The sequence below is a fragment of the Serinus canaria genome, chromosome 3, assembly GCF_022539315.1.
Source record: "Serinus canaria isolate serCan28SL12 chromosome 3, serCan2020, whole genome shotgun sequence".
Taxonomy (NCBI): Eukaryota; Metazoa; Chordata; class Aves; order Passeriformes; family Fringillidae; genus Serinus; species Serinus canaria.
In genome coordinates, this window is record NC_066316.1 from 7,761,338 (window position 1) to 7,780,742 (window position 19,405).

A 19,405-nucleotide genomic window follows, 5' to 3' on the forward strand; every position below is an offset into this window, starting at 1 on the left:
CTATACAGTAGTTGTAAAACCTGCCCTCAATTCCTCTTCCCTTTTCAAAATAACCCTCTGGTTTTAACAAAACCCAGCCAATCTCACCACCTCTAGTGCAAAGTTTAACACTAATGAACTGTGAGCCAGTGGTAGCATCTGCATCTCATCCTGTAGGGAGCAACTCCCCCAGGAGCCTGAAATCTGGATCTGACAAGCACCTTGAGTGAGTCCAGATTCACTTCTGATACTCTCTGGTACTGGCTACAGGCAATTATTTGGTACAGATATCCAGAAATATCTTAACAGTTTTAACATTTAAGTTTCAACATTTCTGTTAACAAGTAGCTGCATATCAGACTATTGCAATAATAATAAGCAGCACAAAATGAGTCCCTGCTCTGTTACAATTGTTCTTATTTATGTTACCCAGCTGAGAACCTGCTATTCAGCCAGGGAATTTTCTCTAAAAAGGCTAAGTGTGATGCTCTTGGGCTGGCTGAGCTGTTTCTTGGGAATAAGGCTCTGAAAGAGTAGCTACAGCCTTCAGCATAACACAGAATATGGTGACACTTTGATACTCAAAACATTATGTTTTGCTCCAGGGCCACTTCTTAATGAAGCTCCAGTTTCTGGCCCAAAGTTGCCCCAAAGTCTCTGCTCAAAGGGACTGCTGTCCTTAAAGCCCTGCCACATTAAATTGCTCCAAAACATGCATTTATCCCACGCTGAAACCAGAAGCAGCTGACCTAAACTCTGCTTTTTAATTATCCAGTCATAGCTCGTTAAGAGTCTTGATAAGGGGTTTGGAACCATGGAGATGCCACTGAAAATAAACAACTTGTACTCTTCCTCCCCAGCTGAAGTGCTTTGAAAAGTGTCTGCTTCTGGTATGGAAAAATACAAGTAAGGTCATAATCTTCTCATACAGCTCCAGATAAACAAACTTCCACTACAACCAAATTTGACTTCTGATATTTAAACTGCAAACCATAATGTTCTGAAAAATCCAAGTCACCACATGCAGCCTTTGGACATCTTACACAACAAGACAGGACTTCATATACATTAAACCAAAGTGTCAGGCATTACTCAGATCATGAATGGAAAAAAATAGGAATAGAAATCACACTTTCATAAGAAAAAGGAAGTGAAACCATCATTTGATGGAAAATAGGATGTGTTAAGCCTATCATCAGAGCTAGCTCTAGATCCATGAAGGGTAGCAGTCATTACCATTGAGTCAGCTGCAATTGCTCAGGGCCAGGACTGAAGTTCAAGGCAGTCAATCAAATGCACAATTCTGTTTTACAGCAAGTGCAATACATAATATGCACTAAATGAAGACACATTTTTGTCTGCAAGAGCAGTGGAAAGCTCCTCCTGGTGCTGTGGAAAGAGACAAGGAATAAATCCATATTGATTTCAGTGTAGCTTATTTTAAACCACTGAGAAATGATGCTTCTTGTTTTACTTGCTGTAATAGCACTTCAAGGAACATAAGTCACACTAAAACTGTCTTGCTCAGGATTAGTTTTCTTTCATGGAAGAAATACCCTGTGCAGTGCCAGACAGCCCTGATGGTGTTATGCCAGTGCTGCTAGAAGAATTAGCCCCATTACAATTGTCAGCTGTCTTCTGGAGAGCAGATATTTATAAACAGACCTGTGCTGGGTGGTGACAGCTCCTTCCCCTGGCTAGGTGTGCTCCAAAGCTCAGGCTTCCAAATCCCTTCCTGACTGGGTTGAAAGATGCTGAGGATGATGGTGCCCTCCCTGTGTTTAATAACTGAATGTCTGCAGTTTTGAGGATGTGATGAACAATAAAAGAGAAGGAAATTGATGAAAATGAGTTTCATCACCTGCTTACATGAAAGATAATCCTTTGCAGCAGTAGTTCAAACCACAAACTGATCAGGGGGAGTGCAGCACAAGGAAGAGGTGAGCAGAAACACTAAGGGACAAACTCCAGTCAAGCCCCCAAAGAACCAAGAGTTCTTTAGCTCTTTTTCAGCCAAGCCTGCATTGTTGGGTTGTTCTGTGTACAAACACATTTGTACCGCATGAGTTCTAGGAATTCTTGTGCAGGCTTCAGGGAGCTAAGGCCCAGCACTGCATTTTTGTCTCAGTGCAAGTTTTTTTATCACCCTAAGTCTTTTGTGGCTCATAAAGATTTTTACAGTGATCAGCAGGCAATTCTTAATATTTCAGAGAAACCAGTGGCAAAGAGAGTTTAAGCAATATCTCACACAAACTGGACAGAAGAACCCAGTGCAGAACACAGATGATGTCATTCTCCTAATTTACCCACTCTTTTTCTTTTTTAAGATAAATAGCTTAAATGATTCCTCTTAAAGGTGCTCAATTGATTTATTTCTCAATTTTTGCTCTTTTCTTCCCAGCAGATTCTGATTCCCCATCTCAAAAGGGAATTCATTTTTCCTATTTCAGGAACGTTTTTGAAGTTACACATTTAAAATATAAAAGAACAAGAAAACCCTACTTCATTCCCTAAATCTAGAATCCTATCATAAAGAATTTCAATGCCTGCAACCAAATTATGGTACTTAGCAATTCTTTAAAACACTTGTTTTTTCCAGTTTCATCTGTGGGGAGAGCTGCTGGTTTTATTTCTCTGTCTCTGTAGATGGAGGGGAAAAATACTGATAATTTGCCTTAGGGAAAAAAACCTATTTAGAATTCCAAATAAGTTTTGACATGGAACATCTTCACTTGAAAGAAGCAACTTAGTGCTTTACATTTCAGGAGAGCAGGCTATAAAAAAGCCAATCAGTCTGAAAATCCAAGCATAAACCAGCACCAAATGCATGAAAGATTTTCATACAGAAGGAAGGCCAGCTGTGTACAAAAATACATATCTCTTACATTTCCTCAAAAAAAAAAATTCAATGAACATCTAAGATGCACAACACATAGGTACCTTTCAAAACCAGTGCCTAACTTCTATCACAAACTTTCACCTTTTTGGGAGGTTCACAACCACATATCAGCAATGATGAGACAACAACAAAATCTGGCTCCTGTTTTATTTAAGAGCATCTTATGACATACCATACATTGGACTTCTAGAATTCTGTCTTCAACATCACTTTTGAGAGGAGTGCTTTCATTAATTATTAACTAGCACTTAGTTAACCACAGAGTCTGGGAGCACATACAAAAATTTCCCTCTCTCCTTCTTGGCTATTTACAGCCCCACCTATTTCCACTTGAAGTTGTATTGGCTGCAGCTGAGATGCTCCATTCTAACCAACAGGATGTGGGATGCAGAAATGCCAGGACTTCACCCAAGAATAAAAAAATTATAGGGAAGAATGTTCCATTATAACGACCCAATCTTCAGTCTCTCCACTTTTAGTTGTTTCCTTTCTGTTTTTATCCTTCAGACAGCTGTCTTCAGAAAGAAAAAAACAACTCCTGTACTTCTGAAATATCTGGAACAGGCACTTGCAGCTGTTACAGACAGGTGACAAGCAGAATCCTTCAAGAAGTCTTGTCTGGATGTGACAGAGAAGGAATTTGCAAGACCACTTTCAGATAAGACACATGACCCTGACCATAATTTGGAATTAAAAGTGTGCATTTCCTTATATTGTTGCAGTTTTGAGACAATAAAGGGTGTCTTTTCTTTGTAGTCAATAGACTTGGGATAAAGCTCCCTTCTCCCCCAATCTTCTGCCTCTCACCTCACTTTTGCTAAAAGCCAGGTAAAAACTGTGGTCTGCTGCTTCTGGGATGAAGAAGCAGCAGACTTGAAGCCTTCTCTTCTGGAAGAGAAGGCTTCCAAAAGCAAAAGGCTTCCAAACCACTCCTAACCAGATTATCTGTAGAACAGACACAAGAAAGCTTCAGTTGTGCTGCCAGCATGTGTGGGCAAGCAGAGCTGGGAACTGGACTTCTGTAAAAAGACAGAAAGAACATGGCCTACTGCTACACTGGAGCACTTGGAAACTTAGCCAGCACAAAGATCTGCTTTTGGCTCAGGATATGGGAAAAGCCCAGAGGAAAACAAAGCACAAACGTGTGCACCTCATGCAAATGAGAAATTGCAGTGATTTGGGTGTTGAGGATGTGTTGTAAGAGGGCTGGAGGTGAGCCAGATGGGCCTGGCACACAGAATCCTGGCACAGAGCTCTGTGTATCCAAGCAAGCCAAGGCTTCTGAGCCTCAGCAAACCGTGTAGAATTTTCCTCACTCTGGAAGAAATTCATCTGCCCTGAAGTCTTTGCAGAAGTGTACCTTGTGGTACAGTATCAAATGAGCTCCATTCTTCAAAGTGTCAGAGGCGCCCTGTCAGCTGTGGCACAGAGAATCCCATCACAGACCATGCTCTGGGGCTTCCTCCTGTGGAGGGAGAGTGTCAGCCTGTCCAGGATTCCTCCTGGGGAGGGAGAGTGTCAGCTCCTCCAGGATTCCTCCTGTGGAGGGAGAGTGTCAGCTTGTCCAGAGTGTCAGCTTGCCCGGGATTCCTGCCCCCGGGAACGCTGCTGGAATGTCGGGAAGGACTCGGCCTCAGGGTGGGGGAGGCGCTGCTCCAACTGAGCAATGCAAGGCAAGCAGCAGGAGCTGGATCCCAACAAATATGGGAGCTTCTGGGAACCACAGTCAGCAACTCCAGCTGGGCCATTTGCTTAGGCTGCCTGCCAAAAGGTTTATAAAAAGAACAGTAAAGAATGTGCCATGGCTTTAAATATGAATTTCAAATACAGTGCAGCCAATATCCACATTTGTTGAAGCTTCCATCCCTCAGCTTTTCTCTAAGGCTCAGTCAGGAATGCAAGGAGTTTCTCCTGCTGATCTAATTATATTCCCTTGCAGATATCCACCAGCATAAAGGAATGAAGCAGAGCCAGGGCAGTTTCCTAATTACTTCCAGCTCTCAGAGGGACCCAAAATATAATAGTGAAGCAAGCACAACACAGCAAAGATGCTAAATCAGCCTATAATTTGTGTGTTGCTGTACACAGCTCTTGTGATAATTTACTAATAGGTGACCCCAGCCTTTTCTCCAACTAGTGCCTGTCCTAATACCATAGACATTCCTATGAATTTAACTGCAGCAGAGCACAGTGGCAAACAGGAATAGCTGCTACACAATAAGTGAAATATGCAGGTGATATCCCCATCAGAAAATACTACTGCAATTTTCAAATATGTTCCAAATACTACTGCGGTTTTCACTATGAATAATGCTGTGTTGTAAAACCTGTAGAAAAAGCTAGGAATCTCTTAGGGATCACTTTTTCCTGTTCTGTTAGTGACAGACAGCAGAGAAGGGAAAGAGCACCTAGAAAAACAAAGCAGCTAAGAAACTGAAGTCCTAGAGTAGGGACTGTTTTCTTTCCATCTCTTCTTCTCAGGCTCTGTAGTCCTTCAGCTAGGTACAAACCTCTGATCAACACCTCCTCTACATGGACATGTTTTTGCAGTGTTTGGGGCTCTTGTTTTTTACATCTCTTTGGAATACAATGAAGTGGGGCTCCAGGTATAGATTTGTCTTGGGAGGAGCTCTTTTACCACTGTGATAACAAGATAGAACCCTTGACACATGAACTGGTTCCTCAAATGCCAACAATGACTTTTTAGCAAGCTGTAACTTTCCATTACCTCAGGGGTTTTCCATATTCTATATCTGAAGCACCTTAGCATGAGTGGAGGTGGATTTATTCAAGTTCACAGGAGAGATGGCCCTGCCTGTGCTGAACTAGTGCCAGCCACAAGGAGTGTCACCACCCAGGTTCAACAACCTCCCAGGCATATAAAGGAAATCAAATCATTAAAGGAGTTTTTGTCCTCAATATGACACATACAACCTCACAATGAGTATCAAAAGTCATCTGTTCAAAAAATTGAGTTATATCACAGAGTATAAAACCCCCACAGCACCAGCACAGTAAACAGGTCAAGTGTGGGAGCTGAATGATTTATTTGATTCTTCAATAAGCACTCACATAAGCATCCACTGCTGCTGCAGACACCTGGATGAGATGGGGTAGTGCAGCTAGAAACAAGTCAGAACAATCACAGGCTTCTGATCTAATTAACACACCAAGCTGCCTCCTCCCTGTGACCTCACATCTGCGTGAGAGACTCACAGATGAGTAAAAAATTGGAGTCTGTTGGGTTTTTTTCCCCTCTTGATTTGAACACCAACCTGGAATAGCAGTGTGTGCACGAGGTACACACCACCTCATAATGCCATGATTGCTAAAAATCAAAATGCACACACACACGCACAAACCCCTGACTAAACTGCACCACTGGAGTGAGAGTATAAAATAGGCTGACAAATCCATGCCCCCCTCACTAGCCAAGGCTCCTCACCTGCCTTTTAAGAACCAGGAGTTGCATCTTCAGCTAACAGGATGGGTTTGTAATCAGAGGGCTCAGAGCTCCACAGGATCCTTCTTGCAGCAGGCAGGTCTCATGCTCAGCACTTGCCTGAGTGCTGTTCTTGGGAAGCTGGAGGCAGTCCTGCAAGACACTGAACATCTGCACACATTTATGGCACAAAATCTCCTTCGAGCTCAAGATGTTGCTGCTTTACAGACATGCTAGAAAAGGTCAAAGTCAGGAAATAACAGTTTAATAACAAGCAAGGAAACAGAGGGCCAAAAGCTTCTCCTACCCATAGGTCACCAAGATTCATCCCCTAGAGAAATCCAAAAGTATTCAAATTCCTCATGGGACGTACTGTCATCCTAAGGCTTGTGACAGTGTTGTTATGAAGAGTTCATGACCATGCTGTGAGGCAGCCAGCAAAAGGACTGTTTCAACACACAGAGAAAAGAATAAATAAATCAAGACAGCCTGAAATTTTTCTAAACTCAGTGTTTTATTGCTCTGTGATTATTAGTTATACTTTGAGACATTGCACTTCAGAATAGATTAGCACCTACTACACAATTTAAAAACTTAGTATCTTACAACTCATAATTGGCACTATAGAGAAAACCCAGAGATCTGTCATTTTAACACAAGACTAAAAGAAATAAAATGTTTACATCCTTTATTGTTGGCAGGTGAGCTTTCGTTATGGAAGGCCCTTAAAAATAGTGAACAGAAACGAAGAACCTAAATGCCCTCCAAAAATATATAAAAACAGTATCAGATAAATCACTCCCTTCTTTACACCAGTCTTTTTGCTTTGGTACTTTTAGTACCCAAGTGCACAGTTATTCCCTCATCTCTTTCAAGGAAAAAAAAAGTAACATGATCAAAACTATGCTGACTACTTTGGGTGAAAAGAGGAGAGACTCCCGCACACCATTCTAAGCACCCACACAAACAGCATTTTCATCAAAAGTGGCATTGTCTCAGGATTTAACACATCCCAAGAGGTTTATAAATAATAAATGTTGGGGGTTTTTAAAAAGGGAAGAATTATTTTGAATAAATAAATGACAGCTCTAATAGCTGCATTGGCTTTGGTGACCGTTATCTAGATGCAGCATAAGTTATCTTCATAAGGCAAGTGATGAGCTAGCAGAAGTGAAGTCCCTGAGGATCAGCATCTCCACGTTCAACTTATTTGTTTCACAACGTGTGTAGACAGCCTGGAAAACAATCAGTCCCAAGGCATCTGCTTTTTAATCTCCCAGCACAGCTGCAGACCACACAATGAATTATTTCTGTACCTTTTCTGCAGGCAGGAATACATAAATAACGCCGAATACTTAGGAGGAGGAGGAGGCAAGGAATTAGTTCTGCTAAACCTGGGCCTAGTGCTCCACCTTGTGTTCGTGCTCCCGACACAGCTCAGAGCGAAGCTCCCGATGCCTGCTCCCCCCCTGCAGGTCCTGTGGAGTAGCTTCTGATTCCTTCTGCCTGGGAGTAAGTGTTGTCCATAGTGCCGTAGGACAGCTGCTCCGCGGGGGCCAGCACCGTCCTTTCGGTGGGATGGGGACGCAGAACCTGAGGGACGTACATCTGAAATCACAAGTGAGGGCTTTTAGTGGTCTCTCAAAGCACAGTGCTTTGAGATGGGATACCTGGAGGCAGAGTCCTGCAAGACACTGAACATCTGCACACACTTATGGCACAAAGTCTCCTTCAATCTCAAGGTGTTGCTGCTTTACAGACAGACATGCTAGAAAAGGTCAAAGTCAGGAAATAACAGTTTAATAACAAGCAAGGAAACAGAGGGCCAAAAGCTTCTCCTATCCAGGAGAATTTTCCCCTTGTCACTCTTCTCTTCATATTTTCCCATTCTTCACTTTAACACCTCAGGCCTTTTGCACCCTGCTGGAGGCTTCCTGGTGCAACACTCCCCTGCACCTCTTGACTGTGGCACCAAGGCCTTTCCTCCTACCTCAGTCCTACATCCTTCTCAGTGACACATCAAGCAAGACCTGCTATGTGTCACAACATTCAGAATCACAGCAGTGGGAATTGGCTGCATTTGGCAGCTGTCCAGATGTGAGGCTCTGTCTGGGGCAGGGCACAGGACACAGCACACAGCAGCTGAGACACGCTGGAAGCAGCGTGTCTCAGCTACTCCTAAAACAGCAGCCAAAGGTACTTCTGGAACACCACTGGGACCATCAAGGAGCCCAGCTGCAGAACTCTCTGGTCTCACATGCACATGGGGAAATCCCACAATCCATGCAGAATAATATGAGCTACACAAGCTCTTTGGTAAGCAGGGTGAGAAATTAGGTTTTTCTAGGAAAAGTAAGGGAATAGTAGTAACTCTTAGCTTCTTACAGAAGATGTTGGGACTGTTGGTACATCTGTGTCTTTTCCTCTTTCACCTTGTGTGTCTTCAATCTGTAACCAGCAATAGGTAGAGAAAGAGAGAGAGACAACATCAGGCTGGTGGGTGAAAACAATACACACAGATCATGAGCACCCAAAACCTGCACAGACAGATCTCAGTGCAGTTCTGGCACTCTCTTCACCAGTCCTTCTACACAGAATCATAGAAAGGTTTGTCTTAAAAGGGACCTTAGAGATCACTGAGTTCCAAACTCCTGCCATGGGCAGGGACACCTTCTATTAGGCCAGGTTGCCCCAAGTTCCATTCAGCCTGGCCTTGAACATTTTCAGGGATGGGCATCCACAACATCACTGAGCAACCTGTGCTAGAGCCTCAGCAACCTCACAGCAAAGAATTTCTTACTACTACCTAATCTAAACCTGCTGTCAGTTTAAAGCCATTCCCCTCTTGTCCTCTCACTACATGCTCTTGTAAAAGTCTCTCTCCACCTTTTTTTGTGGGCTGCCTGGAAGGGAAGCTTTTTTTTGGAAGGTTGTAATTAGGTCAGCCCAGGCTGAACACCCCCAATTCTCTCAGCCTGTCCTCATAGCAGAGGTGCTCCATCCCTCTGATCATCTTGGTTGTATTCTCTGGATTGGTTCCAAAAGGTCCATGTCCTTCCTTGTGCTGGAACCCCAGAGCTGGATGCAGCCCTGCAGGTGGGGTCTCTCCAGAGCAGAGGGGCAGAATCCCCCCCCTCATCCTGCTGGCCACACTGCTGGGGATGCAGCCCAGGATACTTCTTCCATACTGCTTTTTTCTCTCAAATTCAGTTCTTGAAGACACAGAGACTTGCTACTCTGCCAAGCAGCCTACCTGTACTACAGGCTCTCTTCAGCCATCTTCCCATGAACAGACACTGACAGCAGGAAGGAAGAGACAACCCACCAGGAATAGCTGGTGCTCCATCAAGCACACAGGTAGGTGCTGAAAAATCAGGTATCCATCACTTACCCTATAATTCAGTGGGCTCAGGTACTTGAAACAGCCAAAACAAGTGTAAGCCAAGGAAATAACAATAGTGATGTTGACAACCAGCAAGGTAAACATTGTTGTAGGTGCTTTAAACCCTAGAAAAATATCCAAAGAATACAATATAAAAACACATAGCAGAAAATTAAAAAAAAAAAAAATCGAAAGAAGCCTTTATTTATCCTCCTCATTTTCAGAAGCCTCATCGATTTATTTTCTTAGAGGAATGGGCAGCCCACTTCCAGCCACAAACAAGAGAATGTCATTATGCACTAAGTTCTCCCACTCTTCCTAGAGGTCAAGAAATATTGCTGTAAAACATAATGATAGACAAGACTCAGAGTGATTCTTCTCCTCCCTCATTCATCCATTCTGGACCCACTTTTTAAGTACTTTCATTAGTGATCTGTGAAATATAATATTAATTGCATTGCTTAATTATGGTGATGGCACCAATTTGGATGGTTTGCCATCAGTTCAAAGGGATGGAGGCGATGCAAGAGGAGAATCAAAATGGTCTTGATAGATAAAATCATCCCACCTGCTTTAAAGGATCAAAACAAAAAAAACCAACAGCAAGATAAAACTGTATGTAGAAAACAGCAAATAAGTACAATTTGGAGGGAAAAAATAAATGTAGATATGAGGGATAACAATAGCACTGCAGCATACAACTGCTGGAAAGCAGTCAATAGTGGGATAATATCAAAGAACATGGGAAGAGAGGAAAATGAAAAAAAAAGACAAGTCTCTGGCACTTATACAGAAAAATTCAGTGCTACTGAGCCTTCAGTTGGGCAGCCTTGTCTACAATAAAATATGGACAGAACTGGGAAGAATCCAAGGAAAAAGATCAAGAGAAGGAACAGTAAATATGAACTAGGCTGATAGGTAAGTTCTAATTCAGGGAAAGTGTAATAAACAACAGGAAAGGACATGGTTGCCTAGCATGGAAAAAGTATTAAAGATTACAGTGAATTCTTATTTTCCAGATCCACTTGAGAAATATTCTAAAGAAATTAATCTCATTTTGCAGTAAAGATGACTTGAATAGAATATTAGGAGAAAGTAAACATCACTGCAAGCCCTAACTGTTTCCAAGCTTCTTCAAACAAAAGAGGCAGCACCAACTCTCAGACATTTTTGTGGTAACCCCAGCATTTGCAGTGGCACAGAATAGACAAGTTTTACACTTTAGCAGGTTATAGAAGCTCTGTACAGGTCTGTTCACAAAGGGAAAACCACCACACACATGCAAAAAAACAGAACCAAAAAAGCCCTACAAACACATCATTGTTCAAACCAAAAAAGGAAGTTAAAAAATCTCCCTAGGGGTGTTCTGGAGTGTCCTTCAGAGGAGGTTGTTTTTATAAGCACAGGTTCCACGAGTACTTATCAGGTGGTGAGGTGTGTCTACACCAAAGTCAATGTGTAGTGCAAACCACAAGGCAAACAGCAGAGATTAGGGAAGGAAAAGTCTCCCACATCAGTTTTCCCTGCACTGTGTCCTCAGAACTCCTGCCTGCCAACAGCTCTGGAGAACATGGGATTCAAGTGACTGTCCCAGGAGATGGGGCTTGAACTGCAGAGAGGAGCTCACCTCCTCTGTGGTGAGAGGCCCAGTGGTGTAGGATGGCAGGCATGAGTTGAAAAAGAATACAGGCACTGAGAAGGAAAAACTGAGTACAGCCTCTCACCTTCTGTATGAAGTCAGGTGGTTTTTGATCCTGACTGAGAATTGGGGGAGAGGTCTTTCCAGCCTTACATTAACATATAAAGAGTGAGAAACCAGGGTATTGTCACTGGACTCTGCAACCAGACTGAAACATCCATATCAAGCCAACCACACAAGTCAATGACCAAGTAATCAAGCTTTACACCATAAACTGATCTATTTTGCAGATAAGGAAGCAGAGCCCTCTTATCCTTCTTTCCTTCCTTTTTTTGGCACAAGAAGCATCAGTGAAATCAATGGCAATGAAATCAAAGTATCAAATTTCTACCTCTCAGACTGTACTGTGCACTGACAAACCACTGAATAACATCCTGCAAACAGGATACTCTACACTGACCAAGCCAAACATGGTAATCCAGCCTGTGTTTTCCATTATTAAGGTCCCTGACAAATGATGGTTTTATCATGCAGAACTAGAAAACATCGTAACAAAGATTTAATTTTTACTTCACCAGGATTTCCTTCCTAACAATTAAAGAGGTGCATCAGATGCTGTGTGCTTGGAGTTGATTTTTCTAAAGCATGCTCTAGAAATTCTCCTGGTAATTTAGAGGAGATTTGTTGGTCTGGTTGCAAAAGCAGCTCTCAAAACAAGGGAAAAAACAAGCTCTCAAACACACAAGTAATGTAGGAACACCTATTTAAATCCAAGGACAGCCTGAAGCAATAGTTCCAAGTGCCTCTTGCATCCACAGGGAGCTTTCCCTCTAGCTTTACCTCTCCCAAAAGCTGGATAACAGCCTGCCAACAATACCATTCTGACTGCTGGTAGGCTAAAAAACACAATGCAGATGTAATCATTTGTCATGAGGGCACAATACAGTCAGCTGTCAGGAGCTCCCTTCTAAAGAAGGGGAACCCAACCCTTCCAGCATCACTGATATCCTCATTCCATGCCAAATGCTTTCTCCTGTACCATGGATAAAATCCCATAAGCTGTTGCCTACCTTTTTCTGACATCAAAGCTGTTGGTACAGCACAGCCAATACAATCAATGCCAAGTATTTGCAAAACACAGAATGTTTGTATTTTAAAGATAAATTACTACAGAACATGAGGTTTTAAACTCCAATGTGGGGAAGAAAGTCACCATCTCACTGCAGTCTTCCATGTAAAATTTGATGGATGATGTAGAACACAAGGACTAGCATTAGCCAACATTTTAGCATTTTTTCCTAAATGATGGCTGTACAAGCCAGGCAAATTAAACTTATGCCCAGGCTGCACAAATGCAGGTAGTGAAGACAGTGATCATCTTACTATAAAGAGCTAATTCTGAGTAGATTTTTGTTCTATGTAATGATTTTCACTGTCTGTCACTTCACAGCCGAGCTGTCCAATTCCAGGTGTACTGATTTAAGGAATACATGGTCTCCTGTGAAATGAAGGAACATGGAGTCCCATGCTAACAGTTTAACATATCAGCCATCTCCATCAAAGGCTCTTGTGCAAATCTTGTGTAGCTCACAGAAAACCACCATGATTCCCCCTTTAGGGAAGGAAATAGAAAAGTTCACAAAGCTTTATGAGAGCTCACATCTAATACAGGGATGCTGGCAAGAGAGCTGGGAGCTGGAAACAGGTCATACTTACCCAGCCTCACAAATGAGTAAAAATAGAGCCAGAAAAGGCAGAGGATGGGAGCTGCCAGGGCCTGATTGACAGCTGCAAAGTGCATCTTCTTCTCCAGCTTGGCAGGGAGATAGGCATAGTAGAGGTTGTGACGGTCCACCATGTGCTTCAGGAGGATGTAGATCAAACCTGGCAGGGAAATCAGGAGAGCCAAGCAGAGGCTGTTGGAGATTTGATAAAAAGCAGCAGCTCTGTGAGGAGATCTGCACTAACCAAGTGAGTGGATGCAGCCCAGGCACAAGGTGGGTACAGCTGCAAGACAGCACCTGCTCCTAAATCTTAGGAGCTGAGCTTGCTGCATCTCCATCCCTCCCCTCTCCATACACTTCTCTGTCTCTGTGGTGCCTCTTGTGCACCCAGGGAGAGCCCAGAGCTCCTTCCAGGTGCTGGCACATGAGGCCAAGCCAGCAGGAAAAACTCCCCAACACCCCTTCTACTGTTGCTGGTAAGGAAGGCATGACAGTGGCTTAACATCTCCCTCTCAGCCTTCACCAGATTCACAACTGGATTTCAAGTCAGCTATTCCTTATCCAAACAAACAGCCAGCAACTGCTGTGGCAGTTGAATTGCAACAGCTCTGGGATGCAGTGGCACATTCAGATATTTACAACTGCATACAAAACTGAATGTAAGTAAATATCAATTACATTGTTACGGAAAAATTGGCCACATTCTCCTGTTAATAAGGTTGTTCATTAAACCAGTTCTGAACAATATTTAATTTAGATAATTATCTTGTATCTAGCTCTGTAAAGTTTTGGATTAGAAAATGAAAACACCAACTATATAAAATTATTTAGTACTACTTATGTCTGATCTAAATCCCTTGCTACCAAAGCCAGCACACTCAAATTTGAGAAATAAAATATACATATAATAGACATTAAATGTACTTTCAACTTCTAAAGGCAGTACAAGAGCTAAGTAATTCATCATCTTTTCACTGTTCTTCCACGAGAAGGGAAGGAAACTTGGATCCAAGTCCTAAGGATTTTCAGCATTTGAATGGGAATAAGAAAGCAGAGCTGAGCCTTCCAAACTTCTCACATCCCCATCTCACTCTCACAGTGCCCACTGGAAAACTTACCAAAAGGGACAATGATGGGACATGTGATGCTGTAGGCCATGATGACAGTGAACACACACAGCATCCAGGCATACATTGCTCCAAATTCATATTCAAATGCCTGTTGCTAGGAACAAAAACAAAACACCCAAAACTCTCAAGTCATCCATCAATGTGTCAGGAGTTAAGAATAGATTCCCTAAAGCAACAATTCACCTTATCTTATTCATTCTGAGAGATCAGTTATTTCCCTAAGAGGCAGAAATGATGTAATTAATGAAGTATTTTGTGTTTTAATTACCTGGACATACAGAAAAGATGCTGTTTCTTTCTTAGCCTTAAAGTAATTTCTCAGAGAATCTGCATCTACAAGAAGCAGCTCCTTAAAATCACAAGGCAGAAAATAATTGTGCCAAACTCAGAACCCTTCACCTCACTTAGTAGCTACATACAGGCTTAAGTTCCCATTGGAACACCTGGAATTTCAAACTATGGGATGACACTTCACCTGGAAGTGAAAGTCCACCTCTTAAAATGGAATATAGGCAAAAATATATATTTTGCTAGATGTATGTTCAGTTTAAAGCAAGTTGTACATACCTGATGGCTGACAGAAGAAATTAACTCTAGATAGATTTGAATTTAAAAAACCCTAAAAGTTCAGACTATAAGATAAAATCAGAACTATTCTATAAAATCCAAATCATAAAACTCTGACTTAGAGCTATGAAGAGATTGATACCTGAAACTCAGAGCCTGGGTTTTGATTTTTGACCATCTCTGACTGGAATAAATCCCTCCCTGTTATCTGTGCTGTGAATGAAGGGAATATGAACCTGTCATGCACAAGCAAAACAAAGGCTAAAAAAAAAAAAAAAAAAAAAAAAAAAAGTCAGGAGATGATAATTAATGGTACAAAGGATGGGTGCTGCCACTGTTTCTGGCAAGGATCAGCCATTAAAATGCCCCCTGCTCAGGAGGGGCTCCAGTACCTGTTTGATGTTTTTCCTCTCTGCTGTGGACTTGGCCATGATCATGCGTATGGTGTAGAGGATGAGGCCCGGCAGGCGCAGCAGCTCCATCCCATTGCCCACGAAGGCTGAGGCAATCACATAGTTCACAAAGAAAGCTCCCTGGTCAGGCAGGAAGACACATCTGCCAGGAAAGACACCAGACACTGACTGGGAGGAAGGCAAGCAAACCCTGGAAGTGTACAATGTATCCCTACTGCCTTTGGAAATTTCTTACTGTAAGAATAAGCACTATATAGGTTAGGAAGTGGCCAGCAGGACTTCTGATAATCCTGTTGTAAAAGAACACTGCACAGCTACAAATGCAGCCAGGGTAGAATGGAAGAGCCTGGCTGAGTTGCAGTTCAGATGAGGAATAAACTGCTCACAAAAAGATGCAGCAGCCTGATGGGTGGCTGACAGGCAGCAGATAAGAGCATCATCTGATGTCTGCAACAGCAACCTGACATAAGAGGAGATAAGACTGCAATAGAATAATCATCTCTCCTAACTTAGTAACTCCTAATTGTCTTCCTGTTACCAATTTTGATGCTGCATTTGGAAATCTAATAATTGCATTCTATTCTTTCCCTCCAGGCACAGGAACTTAAAATAACCAGTATCTGCAAATTTGCAATGTAATGTGTGTAGAAAGATACATTTTTCAGAAAGAGCTGCAGCTCTTTGGTCTCACTGTAATCCTTGAGAAGATCCCCTGCCCATTATATGCAACAATCCTCACCCAATTCCAACATCTTATCATCTTTTCTGTGAAGAAATTCTTTCTACTGTCCAACCTTATTGTCTCCTCCCCTTATTCAGAAGCTCAGCATCATCCCAAAGTAGCAACCCTGAGCAAATTTTAATAAACACTAACCAAGGACAGTAAACAGATTAAAAGAACCCCACAAAACAACAAAAAAAAAAGAAAAAAACCCAAAACTCCCCTCCCAAAACTTAAGTCCAAAGTATTTCTTTACAAAGGAATAGCAAAGAGAGAATATTATTTAGCTGATACTTACTCCAGCCTAACTGCAGAATCAGATGATTCTCTGTCGAACAGCCAGCGGAAAAAAAAATCCAGACTGAAAGAAAGATGGTGAATGTAATTCAGACACCCACACCTTAGTACTGCTTAAAAATGCTTCTCTTTTTAAGCAGCTTAAGCCAAGATAGTGCACAGAAAGAATTTAATCAAATAATCTAAACACTGCTTCAGCTTTATCACAGTTCCTGACAGCTGGAAATAAGAAAAGAGGTACAAAATTAAACAGAACAAAACCATCTACTTCATATTAAAGTTTTATTATTAATTTTTAGATAGGACAAATACATGTCATCCAGGGAAACAGTCAAAAAGTATAAAGGTGGGAAAAAAAGGACAGCTCCAACTGAAGTATAAGACACAGTCAGGAATCTTGGTTCTCAGCTATAATGGTGAGTATGGGCAGCTTTTAATTAGCCACTGATCTTACAAGGTCTTAAATCTCTTTGTTAGAAGAAAATTTTAGGCTTTGGAAAATTTTAAGGGCTCTGAGGATCCCAGATGTAAGGATCTCTTACACTGAGATCCTTAGAGGGAGGATCCTTGAGGGATCCTCAGAGCCCTTAAAATTGAAACTTAATTTGTAATGATAACATAACCATACACACTTGAAGGGGGGTTGGGGTACATTGACTATACCTCACAACTAGAAAACACAAGTAAGATGTCTCATTATAGAAGTACTCAGCCATTATCTCAAACTATGATTCTTTACCTGGTCAGACCAAGGGAAGGCAGAATCAATACCATGAAGATCAAAAATATGTAGACTTTATGCATCATTATTCTGTTCTCTGCAGATCTAGCAACATAAAAAGGCACTGAGTGAGAAACTCATACAAAAAGCTGCTACCATATGAAGGATCTTTCCTGAACAGTGCCAGCACTTGTCAGACTCCCAGCTTCCCCTACCATATCACATTGCTACCAGATAAAAACCAAACATCTTGGAGATATTCACCAATATGGACCAAGGAGAATTTCAGTGGCTTCTTGGGCAACAAAAAAATTGCTGAATGTTAATCCAGCATCTGGCTGAGCATCACTGCAGGTCTGCACCACATGCATGGGGATTACAACAAGCACAGCTTGTCTCTCACCCAAAAACTCTCAACCTTGCAACAGCTTGGAAACAAACAGCTCTTCAAGTGCCATGCCAGGAGGGATTAAGCAGTTCAGAAAAGGCCACCACTGCCAAGAAACCAGACACTTAGACAACCTCTCTGTCAGGTGTCAAGTCTTGGGGAACAACATGATACTACAAATTCTATACCCCCAATACAGCAGCAGGAACATGGATCCAGTGACAGCCTGTTGCCAGAAAAGTGCAGCACTATGAACACTTCAGACTCCTAGAGGTGGTATCTGATAGGGCTTTAAAACCATAGGGATTTTATTATAGGAACACTTGGGCACTGTGAGACCTATCTGTGTAACTACACTGAGGCTTGAAATCAGACCTGTCATCTCTAGTGACTTCAAAAATTATTTTAACTCATGGAGAAGGGCTCACAGTTCATGTGTGCAGCACAAAGTTGATGAAAAGCATACAACTGTGACAAAGAAACAATAGACTCTAGACATGGTGTCTTAGAAAAGCATTGTATAAAACTTCAAAAGCAAAACCACCAGATTTACCTTAGAATATAAAAACAAACAATGACTACAAGCTTTATGGATAAAGACTGAGTGGAGTTGAGATTGAAGCACCATGCTTTTATCTCTGTTTAGGTAAACAGGGCATCAAATCTGGTACTGCAAACCAAACTGTGTTGAGTTCTCCAAGTCAGCAGCGCATTAGTGGAATTGACATCTCTGGGGTGCACCAGCTCAGTGTGAAAACCTTGCATCAACACATCTGCTGAGCCTTTGGCCCTATAAATCTTCTCAGATCACCACTGATATCCAACAGATCTGAGCTGTGAACCAGGAGTTCCATCTATACCACTTTGTCATCCAAACAACAAAAAGATGCATGCCCTTTTTATAAGTTGTCAGCCTGGAGGGGATCCAAACCACATGGCCTATATTTCCAGAGAGCAAGTTAATGATGGGATTAGAGGCACTTCCCATGCTCATGTTGAAGCTACACCTCCTGAGCCTGCTCAGACAATTTCTTTTTTTCTTATTAAACACACAGAGGAGCGAGGTGGGGAGCAGGGGAAAGCATAAGCAAATCATGTGGTCATATTAGATTTGCTGTGTGGGTTACAAATTACCTAAACCCTGAAGTGTGGTTTTAACACTAGAAGGAGACAAGAACAGGAAATTCCCTGCTAGGAGAGGTCTGCAGATTTGAGAGCTCTGTGAAACATCAGCACTTCATTTATCTCAGTAGTTCAGCTGATAAGGTAACAACAGAGGAAAAAGTTGCTTACTTTGTCCAGTGGGACTCCAGCAAAGTTGAGTAATAGACAATTGTTGGTAACAAAGCTGAGAAGGACCAGAGCAAGAGCGTTGGGAAAAACTGACTGATGACAGGATTCTAGTGGGGGAGGAAATAAGAATTAGTATTAAAAACACTTTAATGCAGTTGTGGTAGAACAGATATGCTAATATTTTGCTTTTTGTAAATTATAGCAGATGAACTGGAGAAATTATATTCAGATAGTCTTAAATTGAGTAGTGAGGGCTTAGCACTGGCATGCAAGACAAAAAACCAAAGTGAGATTTGGAATTAAATTCCATGAGAGTGCAGTCCCACAAGTAGTTTTTATGTAGTTTATACTAGCTTGGGGAAATATTTAAAGAGAACAGCTTGCAAGTTCCTTTAGCTGCAGTCAAACTAGGATCAGATATATATGTCATCTTGCTTTTAAACCTATAAGCAAATTTTTAAAAAAAGTTTACCTCAGAGTTAAAAATCTGAATTTCCCCCTTTCTTACCATAAAAATCAAAATACAAGTTGGATTTGAAATTTCATTTTTTGCAAAGATTTCTTGATTACAACATTTAGAATTATTAAAGTTTGGACTGCAAATTTTTACTACAAATACATAAATATGTTATAATAATATAAAATCTCAGATAAAAATTACTTCAGAGTATTATCCAGGAACAAAAGAGGGCTAAAGACCTGATTCTGGACTTATGGTTTTAATAAGCAGCTCCATGAAACAATCCTGAGAATTTCAACTGAAGGTAAAACAATGAAACCCTATCAATTTACCAAAATTTTGGTCTGATC

General features: G+C 41.6%; 1 protein-coding gene across 3 annotated transcripts in view; it reads right to left on the reverse strand.

The window, feature by feature from the left end:
* Positions 1–3,011: 3,011 nt before the first annotated feature.
* The window catches only part of TMEM63A (transmembrane protein 63A), a 34,502-nt gene continuing 18,108 nt past the window's right edge, over positions 3,012–19,405 (reverse strand). For 2 of the 3 annotated variants that reach the window (XM_030236058.2, XM_050972427.1), the window contains exons 16-25: positions 18,596–18,702; positions 16,933–17,019; positions 16,195–16,257; positions 15,155–15,317; positions 14,184–14,289; positions 13,058–13,225; positions 9,712–9,827; positions 8,706–8,768; positions 6,324–7,928; positions 3,012–4,639 (exon numbers count right to left, since the gene is read on the reverse strand). In XM_030236058.2, the coding sequence (XP_030091918.2) occupies positions 7,758–7,928; positions 8,706–8,768; positions 9,712–9,827; positions 13,058–13,225; positions 14,184–14,289; positions 15,155–15,317; positions 16,195–16,257; positions 16,933–17,019; positions 18,596–18,702 (1,044 nt within the window). In that variant the 3' untranslated portion in view covers positions 3,012–4,639; positions 6,324–7,757. The remainder of the gene's footprint in view (positions 4,640–6,323; positions 7,929–8,705; positions 8,769–9,711; positions 9,828–13,057; positions 13,226–14,183; positions 14,290–15,154; positions 15,318–16,194; positions 16,258–16,932; positions 17,020–18,595; positions 18,703–19,405) is intronic. The other variant, XM_030236061.2, reaches the window with a different exon arrangement.